We start from the raw sequence: 22,462 nt of genomic DNA on the forward strand, positions 1-22,462 counted from the left end.
ATCAAAGTCAAATTCTGAGAAAGCCTACCTGGGAGGGGTCGGTGGTGGCGATGGCCTGGCTGGTGGTCAGTGCCAGCTGGCAGACATCTTCCTGACCAGTGATGATGAGATGGGACACAATGAGGCTGAGGGAAGGAGACAGGCGCTGGCTGGAGGACAGGGCCGAGTTGACTGACAGCAGCCAATCACTGGCTGCTGCTGGATCATCCACCACTTTCTGCAGTATGGACAGTGTCATACGGAGCTCATTGTACCAGGGACTGAGAGGGAGGGCCAATGGTGGACCAGGCTGAGGGAAAAAAGACACACAAGGGATAATAAATGCTCAAATCTTCAGCCCTGCTGGTCCCATCAGTGGGCTCGTCATTACAAATGTACAGTTGTTCAAGCCCACAAAACTTTGATTTAAATTCTAGCAGAGATCACAAGGTTTTTCAAAGATCTCAAATATTTCCTGCTGGATTCCAGGGAAATGCGTAAGAAACTAGTGTTCAGTCACTCACGGCCACGTGGGTTCATCTCCCCGACAAGTTCAGCAGCTGTTCAGCACCAAAATAGTTTTGATCCACATTTATAACACCTAGCAGTTTTCGTGAAAATTTAATTGTCGCGTTGTGTGTGAATGGACCTTTAATTAGTGCTGAAATGATTAGCTGATAAATCAATTAGTTGATCGAGAGAAAATTAATCATGATTTTCATAATCAGTTAATTGCTTTAACAATTTATCAAGCAAGTATACGAAACATTTGCTATTTACAGCTTCACAAGTGATAAGTTTTGCCTGCTTTTATCCATTTATATTTGCTCTTTTTTGGCTCTTTGAAACTGTTATTTTTGGTCCTGGTAAGTTTTAATGAGCATCTGTCATTATTTTTAACATTTTCTAGACAAAGCGATTAGCTGATTCATCGAAACACTAACAATGAAAATGTTGCAGGCTCAGTATTATTACTGAGCCTTCGTGGCAACGGGGTTACCTGCGTGGGTTTACTGGTCTGTTTGCTGGTGCTGCACAGCAGGCTATGGGCCAGCTTGTGGTTGAGGTTGTGTGTCCGGGGGTCGGTAAGCGGTTCGGTGAGGCCGGAGCAGGACAGGAGCTGCAGCAGGGGAAGCACCAGGACGGGAGTTGACCAGGGGACAAAGTCAGACTGCTCAGGGACTAAACTCAGTGCTGCATAGAGGAAAGAGAGGGGAAAAAAGTAAAAAAAAAAAAAAAAAAAAAAAAAAAGATTAAGTAAACTAAGCTGATAGTGACAGTATGGAATGGTTTATTGATCTATGTGGGGAAACTAGGTCATGAGAAAGATAACAGCACAAAACAACGGAATGTAATTAAGGGTAGAGCAACTAGGAGGTATTCAAGCAAAACATGACTGACAGTTACTATGCCAGAACGCAATAAGTGGAACAACTGTCAAAGAATGAAAAGTATGACACATGACTAACAGCATGTAACAGCATGCAACATAAAAGCAGGTCACACTGACACAAAACATGAGTTAGAATCCTGGCATGTAAAATATGACAACATCAGAAAATGAAATATATTAACTGTGACAATAAATGAAAAGTTGAAAAACTCCCAAGATATGGAAAATATATGAATAATGAGACATGCTGTATATCAGAATGATGAAAACGTCTGTCAGATTATTAGTAAGATATCTCTAAAACAGATGTGGCTGAAATCTGGTGAACAGCTCGTATACCACAGGGTGGATCTGTTATAGGTTAGCGACTTAATCTATTTTTGAATATATATTTAGTATCATTTAGTACCAGAAACATGTCCCGGGACGTTTACCTCAGTGTCAACTACTGTCATTCTGGGCTAGATAAAGCTAGCAATTTGCGGATTTTTTCATTGCAGCTAAAAACATGTTCCACACCATGTGAAAAAATAAAGACGTGTGCTAAATTCAAAGAAAGCAAGCAAGTGCTCGTTTCAGACGAAGTATGAAGCAGGAATTTTGTAAATTTGGAACTGGAAGCTCACTTCAGCGGTCAATTATCACTTTTTAGCCATGACTTTTTTAGGGGGGGCATTTCTGCTTTATTTGATAATAGCTCACTCTACGAGGTGAGCTATTGGGACACCCCCTGTTCATGACTATTATGGGCTCATGCACTGGTCGGAAAGTCAGATATCTAGGACATCCAAGTGAGCTGCTAAGCAACAATGAATTTTGTGCTGTGTTGAAAAATCATGTTAGGATTGACTTTGGGAGTATCCGTTCACCAGTAAGGACCATTTTAAAGAGCTGCAGATCCTGGCAAACAAGATCTAAGTGTCTTTACAGTGAAGCAAATTAAACTGCCAATTAAATGCTAAGTCATCCAAATTTTGCTTGAAAAAGGAAAGAACCTTGCTTGATATTCAGACTGAATGAGAGGTTCAAATGTGTGTGGTAGGTTAACATATAAAGGTAGATGGGTCTGGTCTATAATTCAGTCTGAAAATGCCCTCCCCTTAGCTATTTTCTGTAAGGGGACGGATTTGAATCCTGCATACCAGCTGCTGTAAACTAGTTTTCAGTTGACCTGGTAGCCACTTCAGCCAGTTTGTAGCACGACTGCACATGAGTCTAACTCAGCAACTGTGGCTACATATAAAAATGTCACTCAGTGTTGACAATTTGTACCGTTTATCGCAATTTGTTGCTGAGCCAATGAAAGCCAATGAAAAACATTTGTTTTGTCAAGTAGCAGCAGAACATAAAAAACATCTTCCCCTCTCAGAAATGCCTTTACTGCTCTGCTTTGAGTGTTTTTAGTTATTTTTTTATAACATCAATAGCAGCAGTTATAGCTTTATAATCCATTTTCTGGTGTTATCCGGTGTTAGCCAATATGCTATGATCTCTCTGGCTCAGGCACAGCTTGATTACGACAACAGCGTTGGTCCTGTCCTACAACGGCTCTGATGGGCCCAGTCAGTTTTTCAACTGAGAAATCACAGTTGAACCGGACAATAGAAGACCCACTGAATCCGTTTTTTTTTTTTTTTTTTCTCAAGTGAAGGTGCAGTTTATGTGTCTTGCACCCGGCCAGAAAGACGCAGGTCAGATTGGGACATGTCCACTACAGGACGTCTTCCCTCAGCTGTCCAGCAACAGCCACCGCTACATTCTTAAAGCAAAGTTGTTACCCAGACTGAGCAGGCCGGTCTGCTGAGCTGCCGGGGCATCCAGCAGGAGCAAGGCCACACCCACTAGCAGCTCGTCCACTGGCAACTCCTGCAACACACAACAGCATGCAGCATCAGACACACAATACAGACAGTGTTAATATGTATGCATACATATAGTACATACAACGCACTGCATCGTATACTAATGTGTACAGCATGTAAGAAACACTGGCACTGGTTAGCAGACCAATACATGGCTACAATTGGACAACAGTAACGGAGGATTTCCCTCAAATTAAAATGCACAACACAGTAAAATGGTATTATGTAATGCCATCAAAATGTGTATGGATAAGGTGATACTGTTCCCCACAACAAGCCAGTTACCACTACACTATTTAAGTGGAGCAAACACTTGGTCATGGTAAAATTGATTAATTACTTTTGTATGATTATTTTTTATCATTCTTTTAATTTACAGTAAGTCAATTGGCAATTGACAATTGGCTGTGTAGGACCAACATGGATAGATAACATTACTTACATCTGCAGACAAGACAGCAGTTGATTGGCAAGTAGTTTTATCTCCACTCTCTACCAGCCCCCCACACGACTGTTTCATTTTCCAAAAATCAATAAGACCAACTTAAAAGCACCAGAAAAATAATTTTTTACATGGATAGATTATCAACTATGACGAGTGTCACTTTAGCATTTCCTGTTTATACACAGACAGCGTCAACCTGAAGTGAACAGTGGAATGAAGAAGATTTGCCATCATCACTGCTAACATATGAGAAATATACAAAAAAGCAACAGGAAATTCCAGGCGCTGAGGCCACAGGCTGCTGTCTCACCTCCTGGCAGGTAGGTAGGAACTGCTGTATTAAGTAGAGGAGGGGCCGGCAGTCTCCGCTGAACTTCAGGCACAGCTGGCAGGCACAAAGCAACTGCAGGACCAGGCTGACTCTCTCAGTCCTCCAGCACTCCCCAGAAGCCCTGCACAGCCTCTGGAGCAAGGCATCGATGAAGCTGTGCAGCTCCAGTACAGCCTCGACACCATCAACCTGTCATCACAGGGAACAAGATGCTGACTGCCCTTAGGCCCTGTTCAGACCAGCAGAAACATCTGTCTTGGGTGGTCTAATTTGGCTCTGGCAGTATCAAGGTATTACGGTACACCAGGGTATTCACAAATCCCGAAATCCCCTGATACAGAGATGTTGTATTGAGGTGATGTACTGTAGTGCACAGCACACACCACCAGAGGTAAGTCTCTACGAGCGGAACAGGCAGCTGAGCTGAGAAAGATGGCTAGTGTGAGTGGTGGGGACAATGTTGCAGGACTAGTAAAAAAGAAAAATGCCTCTTGGGATAACTAACTTGAGATGACTTCTTCCAGCTACAAAAGCAGTTTATTAACTACATGATTTCATGAAGGTACAAAAAAATAGATACTGCCCAAGCCTAGGTCTAATCACAAGTGGACAACCAAGACAGATCACCATTCACCATTATCCTGCATCTCCAGTGACTTGTGATTATTTGTGATTGTTTAACAAACTGAAGGCAGTTATCTCTAAGAATGATAGCCGGTGGGAGGTCCACCTCAATGGCAGGAGGCTAACAGTTAGCATTTGGAGCATCCAGCCATTATCCAGACAGCCATGAGAGGAACACAGCACCACTATTGTCCTACATAACAGCTAGGGAAATAATATGATAATATATCATGATTATTATTATTTTTATGTATTATTATTAGTATTATTTACAAATTTCTAGTACACATATATTTATATTCTTATTTAGTTTTTTATTTATTATAATTTCAGTTATGCTTATTATATATTCTTATCTTTGAGCAGCTGTAACTGACCCAGTTGCGATTCAGGGATAAATAAAGTATTTCTGATTCTGATTCTGATTCTGTTTCTGATTTGGATAATATAATATGTTTTTCAAAATGGGTGAACTATCCCTTTAAGTCAACTCACTCCAACTGGAACAACTGGTCTCACCTGCATGTGTGGAACCAGACAGCATAGACAGCGTAGCAGGCTGTCAGACACTGGCGACATCTTATCCTGGTCTTTGTCATGGCTGACTGCTCCAGTTGCTGAGTGGGTGGGCAGCAGCACCCTGAGCAGACTGTGTCTGAGGAGAGCGTACTGGGTTTGCCTCTGAGGTTCACAGTACAGGTAGCGCAGGAAGGGAACCAGTATGGCAACGTATGCCGGCTCATTCCTGTATAACATATATGCATATACAGCATGTTTAATGAGCAACACACACACACACACATACACACACACACTCCTGTAAGTGTAAGTGTGTGTGCATGTGTGTGTATGTAGGATTCACCCGATATTCAATAAAAACATCACATATGATGACACAAATATAATATTCATGATTCTCAGATATTGGCCCGAGCCTGTAACTGGAATTGCCACTTGATCGATTACATATATATTTTAATGATTAATACCGCACTGAATGTCAAAGGGAAGACCTAAACCTAAACTGACTGTAATGAAACATTTTGAGTAGAATATTTCATATATGTCATCATCATTATCATTATTAGTTTGAATGGAGAGGTTAAGTGTCTCCTGATGATCCAAATGCTGTTTTCAGGAGCTTTTCCACATAGCTAAGAGTTAAATTCTGGGGAAAATACTGGATAGTTTGATTTAATATTTTGGGGGAATATTTTTGCATGAAAATAGACAAACTTATAAATAATGAATGTGTGCATACAATATTATTACAAAATACTGTCCTCAGTCCAAAAATACTGTTATCAGCCTTCAAAAACATACATTGCACCTTTGCTAATCTTCAAGGTAAAGCTCAAACCAGCTTCATAAACAAAAATGATCTATGTTCTGTGCTGTATTTGCTGTGGTATGTCTATGTACCATGTACTGCATGTATTTGCTATGACTGCTCAGCAGCTGACAGCGGACTGATGAGTTATTTCGGACAGGGTGCAGCAAATGGGGTGCTTTTCCCAGATGGCTTTCAAATACATGCAGTGAGGGAAGGAGTGATTTTACGACGGGTTCAAGGTCTCTGCTGGGCATGGTTATGGAAGGAGGGGGACCTTGCCTGTCAGCAGCCTGCTGGATGAAGTCATCAATCTCCAGCAGCAGAGCTGGCCAGCAGTCCACTCGGTTCTCCAGAGCTGTGATGTATGGGTGGGGGCTGCTTCTGCAACACAACAGAACAGAGCAAAGGCCAAGTTCACACCACAGCTGATAGTGCCCCTTGTCATACTTTATTCCCTAACGTGGCACAGATTTGATGTTTTGTAATCAGTGTGAGCACTAACAAGTCACAATTTTTCAAATCTGATGAGTTGAGCTGAGTTCATCCAATAAATTAAACTACAGCACACATTTCCGTACAGCACTTCACCTATCAGGATAATGCAATAAAGTCAAATGACTTCTTTCCATTGCGGTCTGGTGGACTTGCCTGGCAGGCAAGGCAAAGTGGCTACAGACAGGTGATACAAGTAACACAATGACTAAAATACCACAAAATCGAAATTAAATTGTGAAAGTAAAAACAGTATGGCATAAATTAAACCCTACAGTTAAAATGCTATTTAAAAATAAACAGTGGTATTTACAAAGTGGTGATTTCGACCACATGGATGTCCCCTTATTTCTGGTCATGTTCCACTACTTTAGCCTTAAGCAATCTCTAAACATCACTTATAGACACATTTCCAAATTGCAGTCCCTAAACAGCTCCTACAGATGGTGGAGAGCAACAACATTTAAAAAAAAAAAAAAAAAAAAAAAAATGGGCAGGCTGTCACCAGCAGCATACAGAAACTGCTCTTCTGGGAGCTACAAATGACATTATATTGCATGCTGATAGTGTTGACTGTGCCATTGTGATGCTGCAGCTTAATGCAGATGTTAACACAACTGATCATGGCATTTTCATCTTAGGGAGCAAAGGTTTGGCATATCAGGGGCTGCTCTAACCTGGTTTTCATCATATATGTCATCAGCAGAGAAAATTCAGTGTCTACTGGTGAAAGCTTGATCCTTTTCTTTGATTACATGTGGAGTGCCTCAGGGGTCTATCCTTGGGCCAATATTGTTCTATTGGTCCCAAGATATATTGTATGCTACCCTTGCGTCACATAATACATCGATTTAATATTAATTTTCATAATTATGCTGATGACATATGCCTTTAAACACAAGTACTTCTGCAAACTGGCCTTGTTCATGTCTTATGGCTATTAAGGACAGGAAGATGTCCTCTGGCTGCTGGTTATTGTTATCAACTGAAAATATTTCTAGTGTAATGCAGTAATTTCTTGGTCCTCTTGTATCCATTGTTAAGTCTAAGGATTTCGGTTTGGCTGGTGATCCACTTTTTAAACAAACCAAAAAATATATATATAATTCAGTCATGCTTTTCCAACAGAAAAACTATGAAAATCAGACATTCCATTTTATTCATGCTTTGCATCATTCTGCGTGGACTTCTGCGATTTGTTCTTTACAACTTTTAGTTAAGAGTGTGCTGCTGCTGCTGCCCTGTGGACCAGCCTACCAATTAGTGATAGCTAACTTAAATCAACTATAGTCTTAAAAAACTGTTTGATTATTGGTTTTATTATCGGATCTTTGATCATCTCTGATGTTTTTATGTAATGTAAAATGTGTTCTCCATGTTTTAATGTTTTACTGTACATGGTTTAGTATTCAACAGTTTTATGTGTTTCTAATTTTGCAATGTCCCAGCATGATGCACTTAGCATAATGAACACATAGTTTACGAAGATGCTATACAAGTAAAGTTTTACTCTCTTTCATGAAAGTTGTAAATTAACACCTAAATTGAAATTTTACAGTGCTACCATGACAACGAGTAAATCTTATGTTAATTACCAGAGACAACAGTCATGATGTTGTTGCCATAGTAACTTTGAGGACATTGTTATATCATAGAGAACAATGACATAACACTAGAAAGAAAATGAGAAAGTCAATTTGATGGATATTAGGGAGGACTCTAACAACCATCAAGACACAATCTGTGTAGGTACTATAGAAATGAGGGCGACATTGCTCAATAAGTTCTACAAAGAATGGACTTATGGATACCCACTCTGGGCACTGAATCTCCAGATGGAGTGAATAACTAATTTAAGCTTGACCTTTTTTTATTAAATTGTCAAAGAAAACACTGCACACCATTAGAACATGGTATGCAATAACTGTAATTCTAAAGAAGCGTTATCTATGGCGGTTACCTTAAAATGCACACTTCTGCACACTATTTTGTAAATAGAGATACTGAACTAGTTACGTCATATTTTTGATTCTGTATCTGTACAGATACCTAACAAAAGATGATGTACTTTAGTAAAATCTCCCTGTGGGGATAAATGCAATCTTTTGATGGTGTACCATCAAAGCATCATTTCATCTCTATTCATTTTTAATGTCTTGCACAAACAGTTTCTATAGATTAAAAAGATTTACAGAATGAAAAAAACTCCCTAAATTAAAAAAAAAAAACATTCATCTGTTGTCTGTAATAGGCTACACATACACACAGAGTCAATCTTGTATTAAACAAGGTTTATAATATGTATTGAATGTTGGCTAAAACTGTTCAAAAAAGGAAAAATGACTTACAGGGATACTTCAACACAAGTGTTAACATTAACATTGGAAATATTTGCTAGTGAATTGCATTGCAAAGTTTAGCCATCTTTTACCAAATGTGCCCATGAACAATGAACAAATCCATTACCTCTGAGCAGAATTTGAATATGCAGCCCATCCATTCCATACAAAACAATGGGGTCAAATCCAAGGTGAGGTCTGGGTATTGTTAAGATTTCAGCCGACAGACAGGGCAGAGGTTAAAACAACAGGGTTGGTGCGTTGGGGGGTAGACACTGCTGTTGATGCAATGTTCTGCATCAATCATCACATTACTAAAAGTAGGAAGGAAGTTTAATGACTGAGCACGCCTGTGCCTGCGACAGCCTGCAGCAGGAGCTAAACATGGGCTAGACAAAGGCTTGTCCCCCCCCTCCTCCTCTTTCGTCCCACTCCTCACATGGTCTAATCTGTCTGACCATCTCGCTCCCTCCTCCTCAGGTTCCCTGTGGCTGTCTCCAATCCCTCAGCTTCAATGCGGCTCTCATCCATCAACCTCTCACACCGTTACCTACTTTTCAACTGCCAGACAATGGAGGAGGTAGGAAGTGAAGGGAGCGACCTTCCTCCTTGTTGTTCAACGACAAGTTCACTGCTGAATCAGAGTACCGGCTGAAAGAAGGGTCAGGTACAGCCTCTATTGAAATGCTCACCTGCCTGCAGGTTACACTGACTACTGAAGTGAAGTCTGAATTGGACACAAAGAGACATTTCAGCAGAATGGAGCTACTTGGAGCAGAATGGAGCAGTTTCTAATCCAGGGTAGACAGCAGGGTAGCAATTTATAAAGATTATTATATTAAGATGGGGTTAAATGCCAAGGAACAAATCCACAACACACTTTCACCAAAGATTTCACCAAAGCAATGCTATGCAAGTAGAAAAAAAATCCATGCTCCCAGCAGACTCATGTGTGGCAGCACTCTTTGAGAATGCAAAGAAATTTGGCTGTGACAGAGCCAAAGCAAAAGGACATTCATGAAATTCATCACCTTGGGTGACCAACCATTTTCTGTGATGGAGATGTCAGGTTTCTTATGTTTATTAAATATACTGAACCCCAGTACATAGTCCCTAGTTGATGATATTTTGCAGGAACATCACCAAATACGGTCTACCAGACTTGCATGTGGCAGGGGTTGATTCTTTTTCTACCAACAGTTACCAATTCATTTCCATACAGTACATTACATTTTAATCACTTCACTGACACAGCCATGTCACCACTTTATGAAGAAGTATAAATCCTGTAATCTTTGAGCAAAGCCAACAGGGTCCCTTATAAATTGTACTGAAAATACAAAAAAGCCAGCGCCAACTACCACTCATGTTCATAATTTCCTTTTACAATTCAGTCAAACAGTTGTTCTATTTGAACTGATTCATGTTAACCATTAGATTGTATTGAAAATGCTAAAGAACTCACATTTGTCACACAATTTCTTTTCACAACTAGGCTTAACATTCTAGGTTGTTCTAATTGCACCTATTAAGGCCTAGAGTAGATCTGTGAGCCCATTTTGATTGATTCCACAAAACAAAGAGTATGGCGATTTTTCTGTTGATCTGTACAAGTAAAATGAAGTTGGACTGAATTACTCAATTTATTTATTTATTTATTCATTTATTTTGGTATTATGGCTAGTGCTTTTGAATTTGCAGCCTTCGTGACTGTAAACACACAAGTGCCACATATTAGTGAGTTAATAACCGAATCAGGATTAATCAAAGAATCAAGACTAAATTGAATCATAAAGTCACTGGTGATTCCCACCCCCCATGTATAACGTTGCTGTCATATACATGAGCTCCTGACTGCAGACATCTTAGATCTCATTTTTGCAATGGATGGTTGGATTTGTGATGTCAGCCCAGCTAGTGTGCACAGTCTGACAGCTCAGTGGATTGACAGGTATTTCAGGTTTTTCAAGATATTTCGAGGTTAGAGGGTCACACACAGTAGCAGCCATTTCTGAAACCTTCATCAACATGTTGGCAAAAAATCATACACTAATTAATCTTAGGGACAACAAAAGACATATGGCAAAGGCAATGGAGGACAGCAGACTGAGAAGCCTGCCATGCACAGCCTATACACTCCATTTAGCTGTCAATGAGGGAGCGTTAAATCAACACAGCATATCGGGTATCACTGCTGCAGGCACAAAAACTGTGGCCCACTTTAAGCATTCCTTACTTGCCTATCTGCCTATTTATACTTACATACTTTACACAGAGATGGAATGCCACCAAAAAGACTTCAGCAGGATGTATCAGCGAACTGGAATGATAGTTATTATGTGCTGGAAAGCCTCATAGAGCAAACATGATTCCTGGCTATACATGTAGGAGATTATGGCCTGTCTGCAACATTTAGAGCATACCAGTGAATGCAACAGACGGGTGACAAATTAAAGGAAAAACCAACATTGAGTGTTTTAGTAATGTGTTGGGCAACCATGAGGTGCCAGAACAGCTTCAGTGCTCCTTGGAATAGATTCTCCAAGTCTCTGGAAGGAATGGTTCACCATCCTTCTAAAAGATCCTGTACATAGAGAGGGAGATGATACTCGAGCTGCAGTGCATACAGCTGTCATTAAAGATGGGGGGTTGAGAGGAGCTGGGAGTTGCGTGGCAATGGTCTACAGAGATGCAGAGAAAAGTGATGTGGTCAGATGAGTCATCACTATATCTTCACCATTTTCAGGACAAGTGGGCGAGTGCTAGATCCTCAATTCAAGAATCATGACACTGATTTTGGGAAACGGCAGCATGTGCAAGAAATAATCCAGGCAGAGTGAAATTTGATGGAAATGCCAGATAATGATAGACATGGAGTGGACAGCACAGAGGTACTCAGCAAAAAAGAGCTCAAAGACATGTTTGACAAGATTCTCCAAGAGAGCTAACCCAGCTGCCTGGCAGGTGACAAGTGGAACTGCTCACCAATTAGATGGCTGCCTAGAAGGAACAGCCCTCTTAAATAATTAAAGTTTTTGTTGCTACTCCTCCTAAAGAACAAGGTTTATGCATGACAAGAACATACGTATGTAATCGAATGGGGAATTATTCCACTAACTAACTTGTTCTCCCAAGCTGACTGACATAATTTGTTTAAGCCTGATAAAATAACAGGTCAACAACAATGTCATCAATCTGATACATGCAAGCATGATTACTCTGTGCTTAAAGAAAGGGCCAAAATTTGAAATTATCCATGATTTTTTGATTTTTTGAAAGATTGGTCCTGAGCCAAGGAAGAGCTGACTAAAATATCAAGTTGTTTAATAAAGTGATATTTCAGCTTATCTGGTCATATCATAACTCAATTTGAAAATTGCGAAACTCCGGCATAGACTGGTGTCAGCCCTTTTGTATCATTTCAAAACATCACAAAATGGCACCCATTTTGGCGATCTCCAATAGCAGTTCCCGAGTTTGGGAAGCGTATTCTTACTTTTGAATCAGAATTACAATCCGACTATTCTCGGTATCTATCTTCTCAGGAACACTTAAAGAATCAAGCTAATACTACGTTTTAACCCACAAAATGTGCCGACTCAAAAATAGCTAAACAGTGTCTATTGATCATGTTGGAATTTTACAAAGGACTTTCTTTGACCTCCTGTTTTCCTGATGCATGCTCAAGGCAAGCAATACTTCCATTTAGGCTCGATAGGTATCTTATTTAAGATTAAAGCCTTGGACAATGGGCCCTGCCCTGAGGTCTTGTGTGGACTGAGTGTAAGGTAGTCATTGTGTGCCTGTTTTTCGACAAACTGTTTCAGTAACCAACACTGTTTAAGGTGATAGTTCAGAATTTAACACATTCAACAACAAAGCTTAGTCCATCAAGTCCTTCCGTGTTGAGATGACAAGAGCTTCACCGGGATTGTACTGGGGAACTATTTCCTGCCATAAAATAACTCTGTTATTTTGTGAAGCAGGGGGCTGAAAAGAGAGCTGAAAGTGAACCCAAAACAAATGTGGGTTGTTGTCCCTCCTTAAAAACATTTTTTCAACTTTGTGTCGCCGCTCAATATGGTGTTGTTTTCTGGTCTGTATCTACTTCATTCATTTTGGAGCAGCACACTCCTGCTGAAGCGCTCATTCTTGTGACAGGGAAGGAGTTAATGGACCAAACTTTGTGGCTGTGTTACACTCACATAGACTATTAAACACCACCACATGTGTAAAAATCCAAACTATCACTTAAAAAGTAGCCTAGATGGGGAAGCGTAGGCTGGCTATATATGTGAGAGGCAAACTGTGCCCAGCTATAAAAGATTAGGCATAGTGGCAGGGGTGCATTTGTTTAGGTACACAGTTTCGGTAACCAGTAATTCAGTAATGTGTAGGTTAGCTATTACTAGCAGCTATTGCTCAGCTCATCAGAGAAGATCATGTTGATTTTGTTTACCGCTCCTTCATTTTATTGACATTTTCATTACAAGCTCCATCCTGCACCCTGAGCTGCACTCGCTGACACAGAGACACAACACAGAGCTGACAACACAGCAAGGGGCTTCACCTCACAGCACACAGCACTGCAGCTGGAGGCTCACACTGTCAGGGAGAGCATCACATATGATCCTGAGGACATCTAAAAGTAGTCCAATCCAGGCAAAAAGGATTTTTTTGGCCACTCATAATGTGACACATGCAGGAGTAAGGAACAGCAGATTGTCAGCACATCCTGGAGGTATCATGTGACGCTCTGGTGATATTTCAGACAGGAGCTGTCCAGAAATGACACAAATAGACTTATTAGATGAAAAAAAGGGGGGAAAAAACAAGTAGGAGAAAACACAAATTTTTTTGAAAACCTTTTTGAAACCTTTTGTTAGGATGATTATGACTTCAATAAAGATTTTTGTATTTATAGAACAGGTTTTACATTTTTCCTGCATTTTATGCCACTAGAACTTTCATAATGTCTTATATTGACAAAATGATGGTTCACACTTATAGCTAGGATGGTGCTGAAAAAAACATTACCAACCATAACAAAAACATTTTTTAAGTCATAATCAAAGGCAAGATTAAATCTATATCAAAACAGAAAAAAGAACCTTCATTTCCAATCAACCAAAACACATTTTTTTTCTTTAAAAAAATGTCATGGGCCAATGAAAGGATTAACTTTTCCCGCCAAGAACCCAAAACATACAACAACCACAGACAGAGATGCCACTATAACCATGATGCAATCGCTGATTTGCCTCCTTGGCAGATTGTAGCTTCTCATGAAAACTGGATTTACTTGCCAAAAGTTGGCATATTCTGATATCTTATGCCATTTGTTTGTTTGTTTTTTTTCTGAGGTTTTCAGTTATTGTGCTTTGTCTAATAATGTCCTCTGGAAAGGACTGAATGTTCAATAGTTGAATGAAAGACTTGTTTAACACCTTTTTAGCTGAAGAATTTATTTTTTCATTGAAAAGCAAAAATCTATACCAATATTTGTCCAGTTGTACAACAAATTATAATTATTTTTTTGGCATTTCTGCTTTATTTGATAGTGACAGTAGAGAGAGACAGGAAAGGCAGAGGAGAGAGAGGGGATTACATGCAGTAGAGGGTCTGGGCTTGAATTCTACCAGGGTGCCCTAATTGTACAACAAATGGTTCATTTATTTTCTTCACTGGGATTAAATGTTATGGATTTTTAAATAAAATAATTTTGATAATGGTATTGGCCTTTATATAATTTTATAAAAAACAAATTTCATTTTGGTGCACCCCTAATAAGTTTAAAATCGAAAGGTTTGATATAAACAAGTCAGGTAAGGGACAACCTCCCATATTTGGCTTGTGGAACCTGTTCTGTCACCCAGTTTAGTTGGGGATCATGTCACACAGCGGTGAGCTGGTGGATAGGCAGGACCTCTGAAGGTGACACTGAAATGAAGTCATTATTGAATGTTTATGAGATTCAGGTTGGAATGCAAACTTTAGCTATGGTATTGAGGGATGGAATTAGGCGTTGATATTTTAATTAACATAAAAACACTGCTGCGAGAAGACTTTTTCAAATGTCCATGTTGCCACAGTCGAGGACTCTGGTTGTGAGATCAGCTGGACAACAGGGAGACCAAGGAAGCTCTGCTCTGAGTTACCTCTAGAGCTGTGTTTCCTACAGTTTGGCTGTTGTTTAAGTGACAAACTTTACCTTTGTACTCAGTTTTAGACACAGAGTGGCTCTAGATGACATTGACTGTTGGGGCAAGAGTATGCACTGAATCTGAGATACAATTAACTATGTTCATTTTAGTTCTCTAATATGCTCTCTGTGCTTTAAATCTCTGTTTTACACAATACATGAGTCAGTTATTCCTCTGGTAAGGTGGTTAACTGATTTCTAAACTGCCATTCCAACAAGAAATCAAGTTTCCATAACCACCTTACGGGATTAAGAGACATCTGGTTAACACAGGTAGATTTCTGCTGGATAAACCTGATCATTGGACCATATAACTCCTTAAACAGATTCTGGCATGTCTTTTTACATGTTTGCATGTGCAGGAAATGTGCTTCAGAGTAGGAGTAGGTGAAAAGGGGGGCCTCGGTCGCTTGCCTGGTAAAGCACATACTATTTATCTAGGATGAGTCCTTGCTGCAGTAGCCTGGGATCGAATCCAAGCCCCTGCATTTCAGGTCTCTCTCTACTGTAACTATCAAGTGGAAATGCAAAAAAATCTTTAAAAAACCAACAAACAGGATAGTATAAAAGCCTATCTGCTGCTGCTCACCAAGATGGACAAAGCTCAGGGAAGTTGCCACAAAAGGGGCTGATTACTTCATGGGTAACTGGGGTCTTGGAATTATCAAATTTTGTACCTTAACTTGGCTACTCACAATCTGGTTTTGTAGTGTACATGTAAATGTAGTCAATGATATATCTCAGGTTTAAACACAAGCATAATCATGGAATCTGAAAAAAAAAAAAAAAAAAAAATCCCACAAAAGTAAATTTGCTTGATTAGCCGGGATACCGGCAACTCGCAAAATCTTTTCTTGATTTTGTCTCCATCTTTAGTGTTCAGCACTAATTGCTGGGCTATTTCTGCACTGCACTTCCCAGAGATCACGCATCAGTCAAACAGTGTGGGCATCTTTAACATCTTTTTGCTTGGATGGAATTTGAGTGTCTGTAGGCAGACACTCAAATTTTGTCTTTGTTTGTGCAGCCATGGTGGCTATCACAAATTATCTAGCTCTTACTTCTATTGATTAAAAACAGACCAGAAACATGGTGCACATCACTTTGTGTGCACTAGGATTTAAGATAAGGATTTAGGATCTGTTAACAGAAATTTAACTGCGATTTCTCAGCTGAAAAACTGACAGAGCCAATCAGTGCCGTTGTGGGGTGGCATAATCAAGCTGTGCCAGAGCCAGAGAGATCACGGCATATTAGCTAACACTGGTTCACAACACAAGAAAATGGATGACAACATTATAGACGCTGTTATCAACCTTTTAAATAAAAACTAAAACCAGTCAGCATTGTAAGCTGGAGGCATTTCTGAGACACCAATTTAATTTATCAACTAGCCACACTGGAAAGGATTCCCAATCTGTTTGTTAGAATTGTTCATCTAAATTTTTACAAACTATGTCACAGTGGGTGGGCACTTCACTAGCGCTTGTCACTAGTAATTGGTTAACGGAATTGAAATCCCTCGGCCTACAGAAATCGGCTAACACGAGGACATGGAGTGGAAAAGGAATGGTCATTCAGTCTGAATATCAGGCAAAGCTTCCGCACATGTTTGAACATGTTTAAAACAGTAAATGTAAAAGCTTTCATGACCTGGCGATGGGTCGATTCACTGTTGTGTTATATTAGTGTGCAGCACAATAAAAAAAATGTAGCAGCGCAATACTTAGATTTACCTGAGCAATCAATATGTGGGAAACCCTGCAGGGGAGGGACAGGATGGACAACAATACTAGAGAGGGACTAACATCCCGTGAGAAATGAGCCGGTCTGCCGGACCAAGGCCTGAACCTTCCCTGATCCTGCTGAGCGCTTAAGTTGCTTAGTGTCTCGGTGGCAGATTGCATGGGGCAGCGGTGGGCAGACGGTCAACAATGGGCACCAGTGTGCATCCTCCATTAATCCCGCAGCATTTACAGTTGCCCGGCAGTGCCAGGCGCGCCGACCAATGGCTGGCCAGTTTGCCCAGGCCAACGGCGCCACCCTGCTGCCCTCAACACATTCATCTTCCCACCAGGGAGGTTCAGGCCGCCAGACAGACACAGACAGCAGAGACACTAGACAGCAATGAAGACAGAAAGAGAAAGAAAAGGACAACGGGAAGGAAGAGCAGACTGTAGGAGAGAAAGAAAGAGGGGATAGAGACATGGAGAGAGAAAGGGTAAGAGGGAGAAAAGTGAATAAAGAAGGAGGAGGAGGAGGAAGGGGATCAGAGATAGAGAGAGAAAAAACAAGGAGAGCAGGAGGGAGAACGGGAAACATGAAGAAAGAAGGAGAAGGGTAAAAGCACAAGAGAAAAGACACAGCAGCTCAGTCTTTTTATCCCCCGCTGTAACTGATTAAGGGGGCCCCAGGATCTTGGCAGAGGTGCACATCAAAGCCTGGGGGAGGGGGAGCTTCTTGCCAGGCCCCTCAAAAAGCACAGGACTATAGTGTATTTGCCTCAGGGTATCACAGAGGAGTAGGATTGAATTGCATCAGAAAGGATTCCCCTACGCTAACTAGCAACTACACTGTGTGCATAATCAAATCATAACGGTTCTCTTTTGCACTGAAAATGAAAATGAGTAACAAAAGCCTTCAACGAAATGTCTTTCAAACAAGAACAGGGTGTGTCCTAGTGTCATCAGAATCAAATACCTTAAAGCTCTTTTTGATGTCAGTTTAAATGAAAGTTTCAATGAGTCAATTTGGAAATTATAACAGAAATGGCCTTGAGGTTAGAGAATATGATTCAAGACACTACGACTTCATCCAGCTTTCATCCAGACAGAAACCGCCAAGATGAACGCAATCACAAAAGAAAATCATGCAACTCTTTTTCAACTACATAATCTACATATGGTCATGAAAAGTCTTTTAAGCATATTCAAAAATTTCCAGTTGAAATTAAATTGAAACAAGCATCAACTATAAAGCCTCAACTGGCTGCTGCATTTATTATATCTATAGAGCACTTTGAGGGCAAAATGCCTATGACTGATATCAAAGAAGGACACTATCAACAACTGTCATATCACAATATGAGATTACATAATATGTCAACACACAAAGGCTCCTATTTTCAATTAAAGCATAACACACACTTTCAGCTCAGTAGTAATAGTAAGTAAGTAAGAAGACAGACAATCTGTACTGTCTCGGCAGGATTCTCTCCCATTATACCCTAAAGGGATAAAAACAACTACTTGCTTTAAAGATATATGAATACATCAGATATTTCTTTTTTAATTGCAATATTAGCATTTTTCCCAGGAAGGTGTTAGATATATTCAACTGCAGCCTCCTTTGAAGTAGTGATGGAGTACACCTTTAAAGCAAGCTATGCCTCTCTGCGAGTTGTTTTTCATGCTGTTAGGAATGCACAGACAGAAACAGAAATAACACGTAGAAAAGGTATACACTCTGAATGTGTTTATAAAAGTCACCGGCTGTTTCTTTATGATGGCGTGAAGCCGTGTAACTTGGTAATTACCCAAGAGCAAAATATAGCATCTGGGTTCTTTCATAACATTAAAAAGAATACTTCAATTTATAGACCTATTGGAAAAAAAATCAACTATTAAGTGATAAGAAGAAGGACACTAAGTCATCCATATGTCCACTTTAGCAAACACTGTGTTAAGTGATGAGCAACTAGCGTAACACGGAGTAAAAAGATGAAAATGATGAAATATAAATCAAAATCAACCATGTGTCCCACATACAGGCCTTTTCAGCCAACCAGGGACCAGTTCCGTTCTGGTTCGTGAATCTAATTTTGAAGCATTCTGACCACTTCAACCTAAAAACAATTGGTGCTGGGTCATGGACCAGTAAACGATGGGCAAGTCAGTGGGGCTGAATTCAGTCACAGCAATGCTGGAGTCTGTGGCAAGCAACCTGGAGACACCTCCGTCACAATGGTTCCACTCCAAACTGGTGCGAATGTGGGGCTGTTCACTAGTTAGGACGTTGGTTCCATGAGTCCCAAATGGATCTGATCCAAGAACCAGGTCAAAAAGAGGTTCCTGATTACTGATTCAGGTGCTCCATACTAATGGAGTATACTACTATAATGCATACTACTAGAATTATCTTAAGTAAGAAGACTGACCTTTCAGTAGCAAAAGAAGGTTAGTGTTTTTTTTTTATCATTATTATAATTGTTAGATGCTCATGTTGTGTAGATTCATCAATGTTAAAAATGAAGTAATAGCTTTGTATAGTTTATAGACCTGTACAACAGGCTCTATTTTAACAATCTAAGCGCACAGTCTAAACAGCATGACACAAGTGCACTTAGGGTGTGCCCAAGTCCACTTTTGCTATTTTAACAGTGGAACAAAAATTCATTCCACCAGGCGCATGGTGCAAATGGGATGTACTCTCTTAATTAATGGGTGTGTTTTGGCCGTAACATGCAATAGTTAGAGTGCCAAGTCCCATTCCCTCTAAAAGCCTGGAAGGCCTCTCTGCAGAGGAAACAGATCTGCTCATGTACAAAGTAAAAGTGCATGAGCAGATCACCTATGGCAACAGCAGGATTCCATCAAAGCTCACTAAGGTGAAGCAGGCGTCCCTGTGTGTAGAACAGCAAGGTGGATGCATGTTGTGCACCTGCCTATGTAACCAAGCATTACTGTCTTGACAATGTGCCCTTAAATAAATTAAAATTACACCACTGACTTCAGACCTGATTTTTATCGGTCAATCGCTTTCAAATGCCTCAAGGTAGCAATGCACCAACAATATGCCTGGCCACCTCAATTTAAGACTAGCAGACCCATAAACGCTCAGATGGGCACAAGTGTTGGCCACTGGACAGGAAAATGACAACTGTGCTGGTTGGAAACAAGCACACTTGGGTCACGCTTGGCACTGTGTGTAAGCTGGGGTCCAAAGTCTCCGTCACCCATCATCACTTTGTATCGAGACACAGAAAGTAGTCCCTCCTGGTGCAAATTTTTCCAACCCTTGAATACACCCTTGGTGCGCTCCTTAAAATATCAACAAGTAAACATAAACACCCTTCAGCTTTGATCAGTAATAACAGAAAGTCAGTACAGCTAATACCTCTGGGTCCAGAATTTGTAATAAAGAGCATAACCAGAAGTGGACCATGTGTCGACTGTTAGCAGCCCATGGCATGTTAGAGGACACCCCAAAAGGCACCTTTTGGAGAAACTGCAAAAAACCAAAGAGGGTGTGACTTTGAAGGAAGTGGGCATGGACCGATCAGCATGAAAAGTTCATATGTTGGTGTTAGAAAAATGTGCTGCTTATCTTACACTAAGTAAGAGAGAATAGAGTGTCAGTGCACAATGTTCGAACATAGCGTTCTCATGTATCTTCTTGTTGTTCATGTTCGCTCTCACCACAGAACGCAACTGTAGCATCTTACACCATAGCATCTTGCACTGCACCCCACTTATCTTACTTCCCTCGCAGGTGAGTCTCCATAGCAACAATGACGTGTATGACCGGGCAACAATGTCTGACTGAACAACAATCATGCACATAAAGACTCACATGCTCAACCTTTCCTACAGATGACTCTGTTACATTGTACTGACTTGTCTCCTTGCTGCATGAGATGTAAAACCAACTGCTTTGACTTTGGTGACTCCGTGTTCATTTAAGAACTTTCCCAACAGTTGGTCCTTAGCCCAGGACAAACCTTGTGTCAACATTTTGAGATGCAACGCTTATCCACTGGGAAGTTATGCAACTTTTTGTGGTATGCCCTGCCTGTTGCCACGCCCCCTTTTGACTCACAAGCCGGAAAGGTTAATCATGGCTTCTGTTGCCCATGACATACCTGGTCAGACTTGTGCTGACATATGAATCCCTTCAGAATTTGAGCCTTTTTCATGAAATGCCATGCCCACTAAAACGCCCCCTTTTGACCAATATGCATGAAAGGTGAGGCACTTCTGAGCATCATTTTGGAAGCAATGCCACAGTAACGAACGAATGGACAAACAGACAAACTGACGCATGCCAATTCATAGTCATCCAGACCCCTCCGCTCTGATTTCGGACAACAAATTCAATATATTCAAAAGGACTGACCTGATGGAGTAAGGACAGATGAACGGTGCTGTTCTGTCTTGCTGATCTGTCTGGATTTGAAGCAGCCTTCCAATGACCTTTATCAGCCCCTGGACATTTCTGTTTACAGGTGAGGTAAGGAAAGACAACAAAAGGCCATTAGAATTCAGTCAAGCTACAGACAAAAATATGCAAGTGATGACATTTACAATGGGATAACAACCTTTTAGAATCATATCAAGGTGGGGGTGTACGATATATGCATAGTCTACTATAATATCTTAATTGTTGTTTTAACAATGTGTGAAATGACAAACTCGAGTATGGCACTCATTTTACAAAAAACAATCAAAACACATACATACATATATAGATAGATATATTATATACATATTAGACAAGTGTTGCTGTTTTCCAAGAAAAAATGGCCTCCTCATGGGCCAAAGTAGCAATGATACTGAGTAGTGATGTGCGACCCCTGTCACGGCTCAGTCATCTAGCGTGAAAACCATGACTCAAAGATTCCTGATTCAATATGGCGTGAAAACCATGACTCAAAGATTGCTGTTTCAACACCACACCAGTCTGATCACATTGAAAGTGTGTAGTATGAACTTGGCATACTAAATGACAAAATCAATACTAATATTTGCCTTCAAAAAAAACATATAAGTCAAACCCTAGTCTGAGCCATAAATAACTGTTATAAACTTGGAAGATGGGAAGTGAATGGAATACAGAAAAGCACTTTTACTAATAGTTACTTCCCTATCATAAATTTTAAAGTTTGCAGAAGACTTTACAGTTCTCCATCTAGTCTCTTACATCATCCCTGTCCCATGAGACAGTTCAGTTTGTGCTAGTCAGCGTTATGGGGACACACTGACATTTTGAATTACACGTGGCTATTTTTCTATGTCAGAAACTTGTGTCTATGTCTCACATTGTGGGAAGGTTTCTGTGTTTGTCCATCAGTTCTATTGCAGCTAACTGTATCTCTTGGCTTCAAGGTCAAAGCTAACAATTCCAATGATTCACCAGATATGTTAAGGTTTTATTATGCCCACTGAAGCTTCATCTATCAATTGTTTTCACTACTGATTAAACGATTGATTATTTTATCAATTAATCAATTAGTTGTTTGGTCCATAAAATGTCAGAAAATGGTGAAAACTGCTGATCACAATTTTCCACAGTCCAAGGTGACATGGATACTGTCACACCCGTGCACAGCTCCCTTGTACAACATAACCATGATAACACTCCGGATGCTTTACTGGTGAAAGGGTACAGGAGTAGATTCCTTAGTTCAAAAGTTTGCTTCGGCTCGTACAAGTGTGTACAGATTTAGAATTGAAACATTGATCAA

General features: G+C 40.3%; 1 protein-coding gene across 1 annotated transcript in view; it reads right to left on the reverse strand.

Moving 5' to 3' along the window:
• focad (focadhesin) overlaps window positions 1-22,462 on the reverse strand; it is a 68,162-nt gene that overhangs the window by 35,392 nt on the left and 10,308 nt on the right. The window contains exons 5-11 of the mRNA XM_030076322.1: window positions 21,115-21,213; window positions 6,247-6,348; window positions 5,154-5,379; window positions 3,990-4,199; window positions 3,151-3,238; window positions 980-1,173; window positions 29-289 (exon numbers count right to left, since the gene is read on the reverse strand). Coding sequence (XP_029932182.1) covers window positions 29-289; window positions 980-1,173; window positions 3,151-3,238; window positions 3,990-4,199; window positions 5,154-5,379; window positions 6,247-6,348; window positions 21,115-21,213 — 1,180 coding nt within the window. The remainder of the gene's footprint in view (window positions 1-28; window positions 290-979; window positions 1,174-3,150; window positions 3,239-3,989; window positions 4,200-5,153; window positions 5,380-6,246; window positions 6,349-21,114; window positions 21,214-22,462) is intronic.

Source organism: Myripristis murdjan, chromosome 18 (genome assembly GCF_902150065.1).
Source record: "Myripristis murdjan chromosome 18, fMyrMur1.1, whole genome shotgun sequence".
Lineage (NCBI taxonomy): Eukaryota > Metazoa > Chordata > Actinopteri > Holocentriformes > Holocentridae > Myripristis > Myripristis murdjan.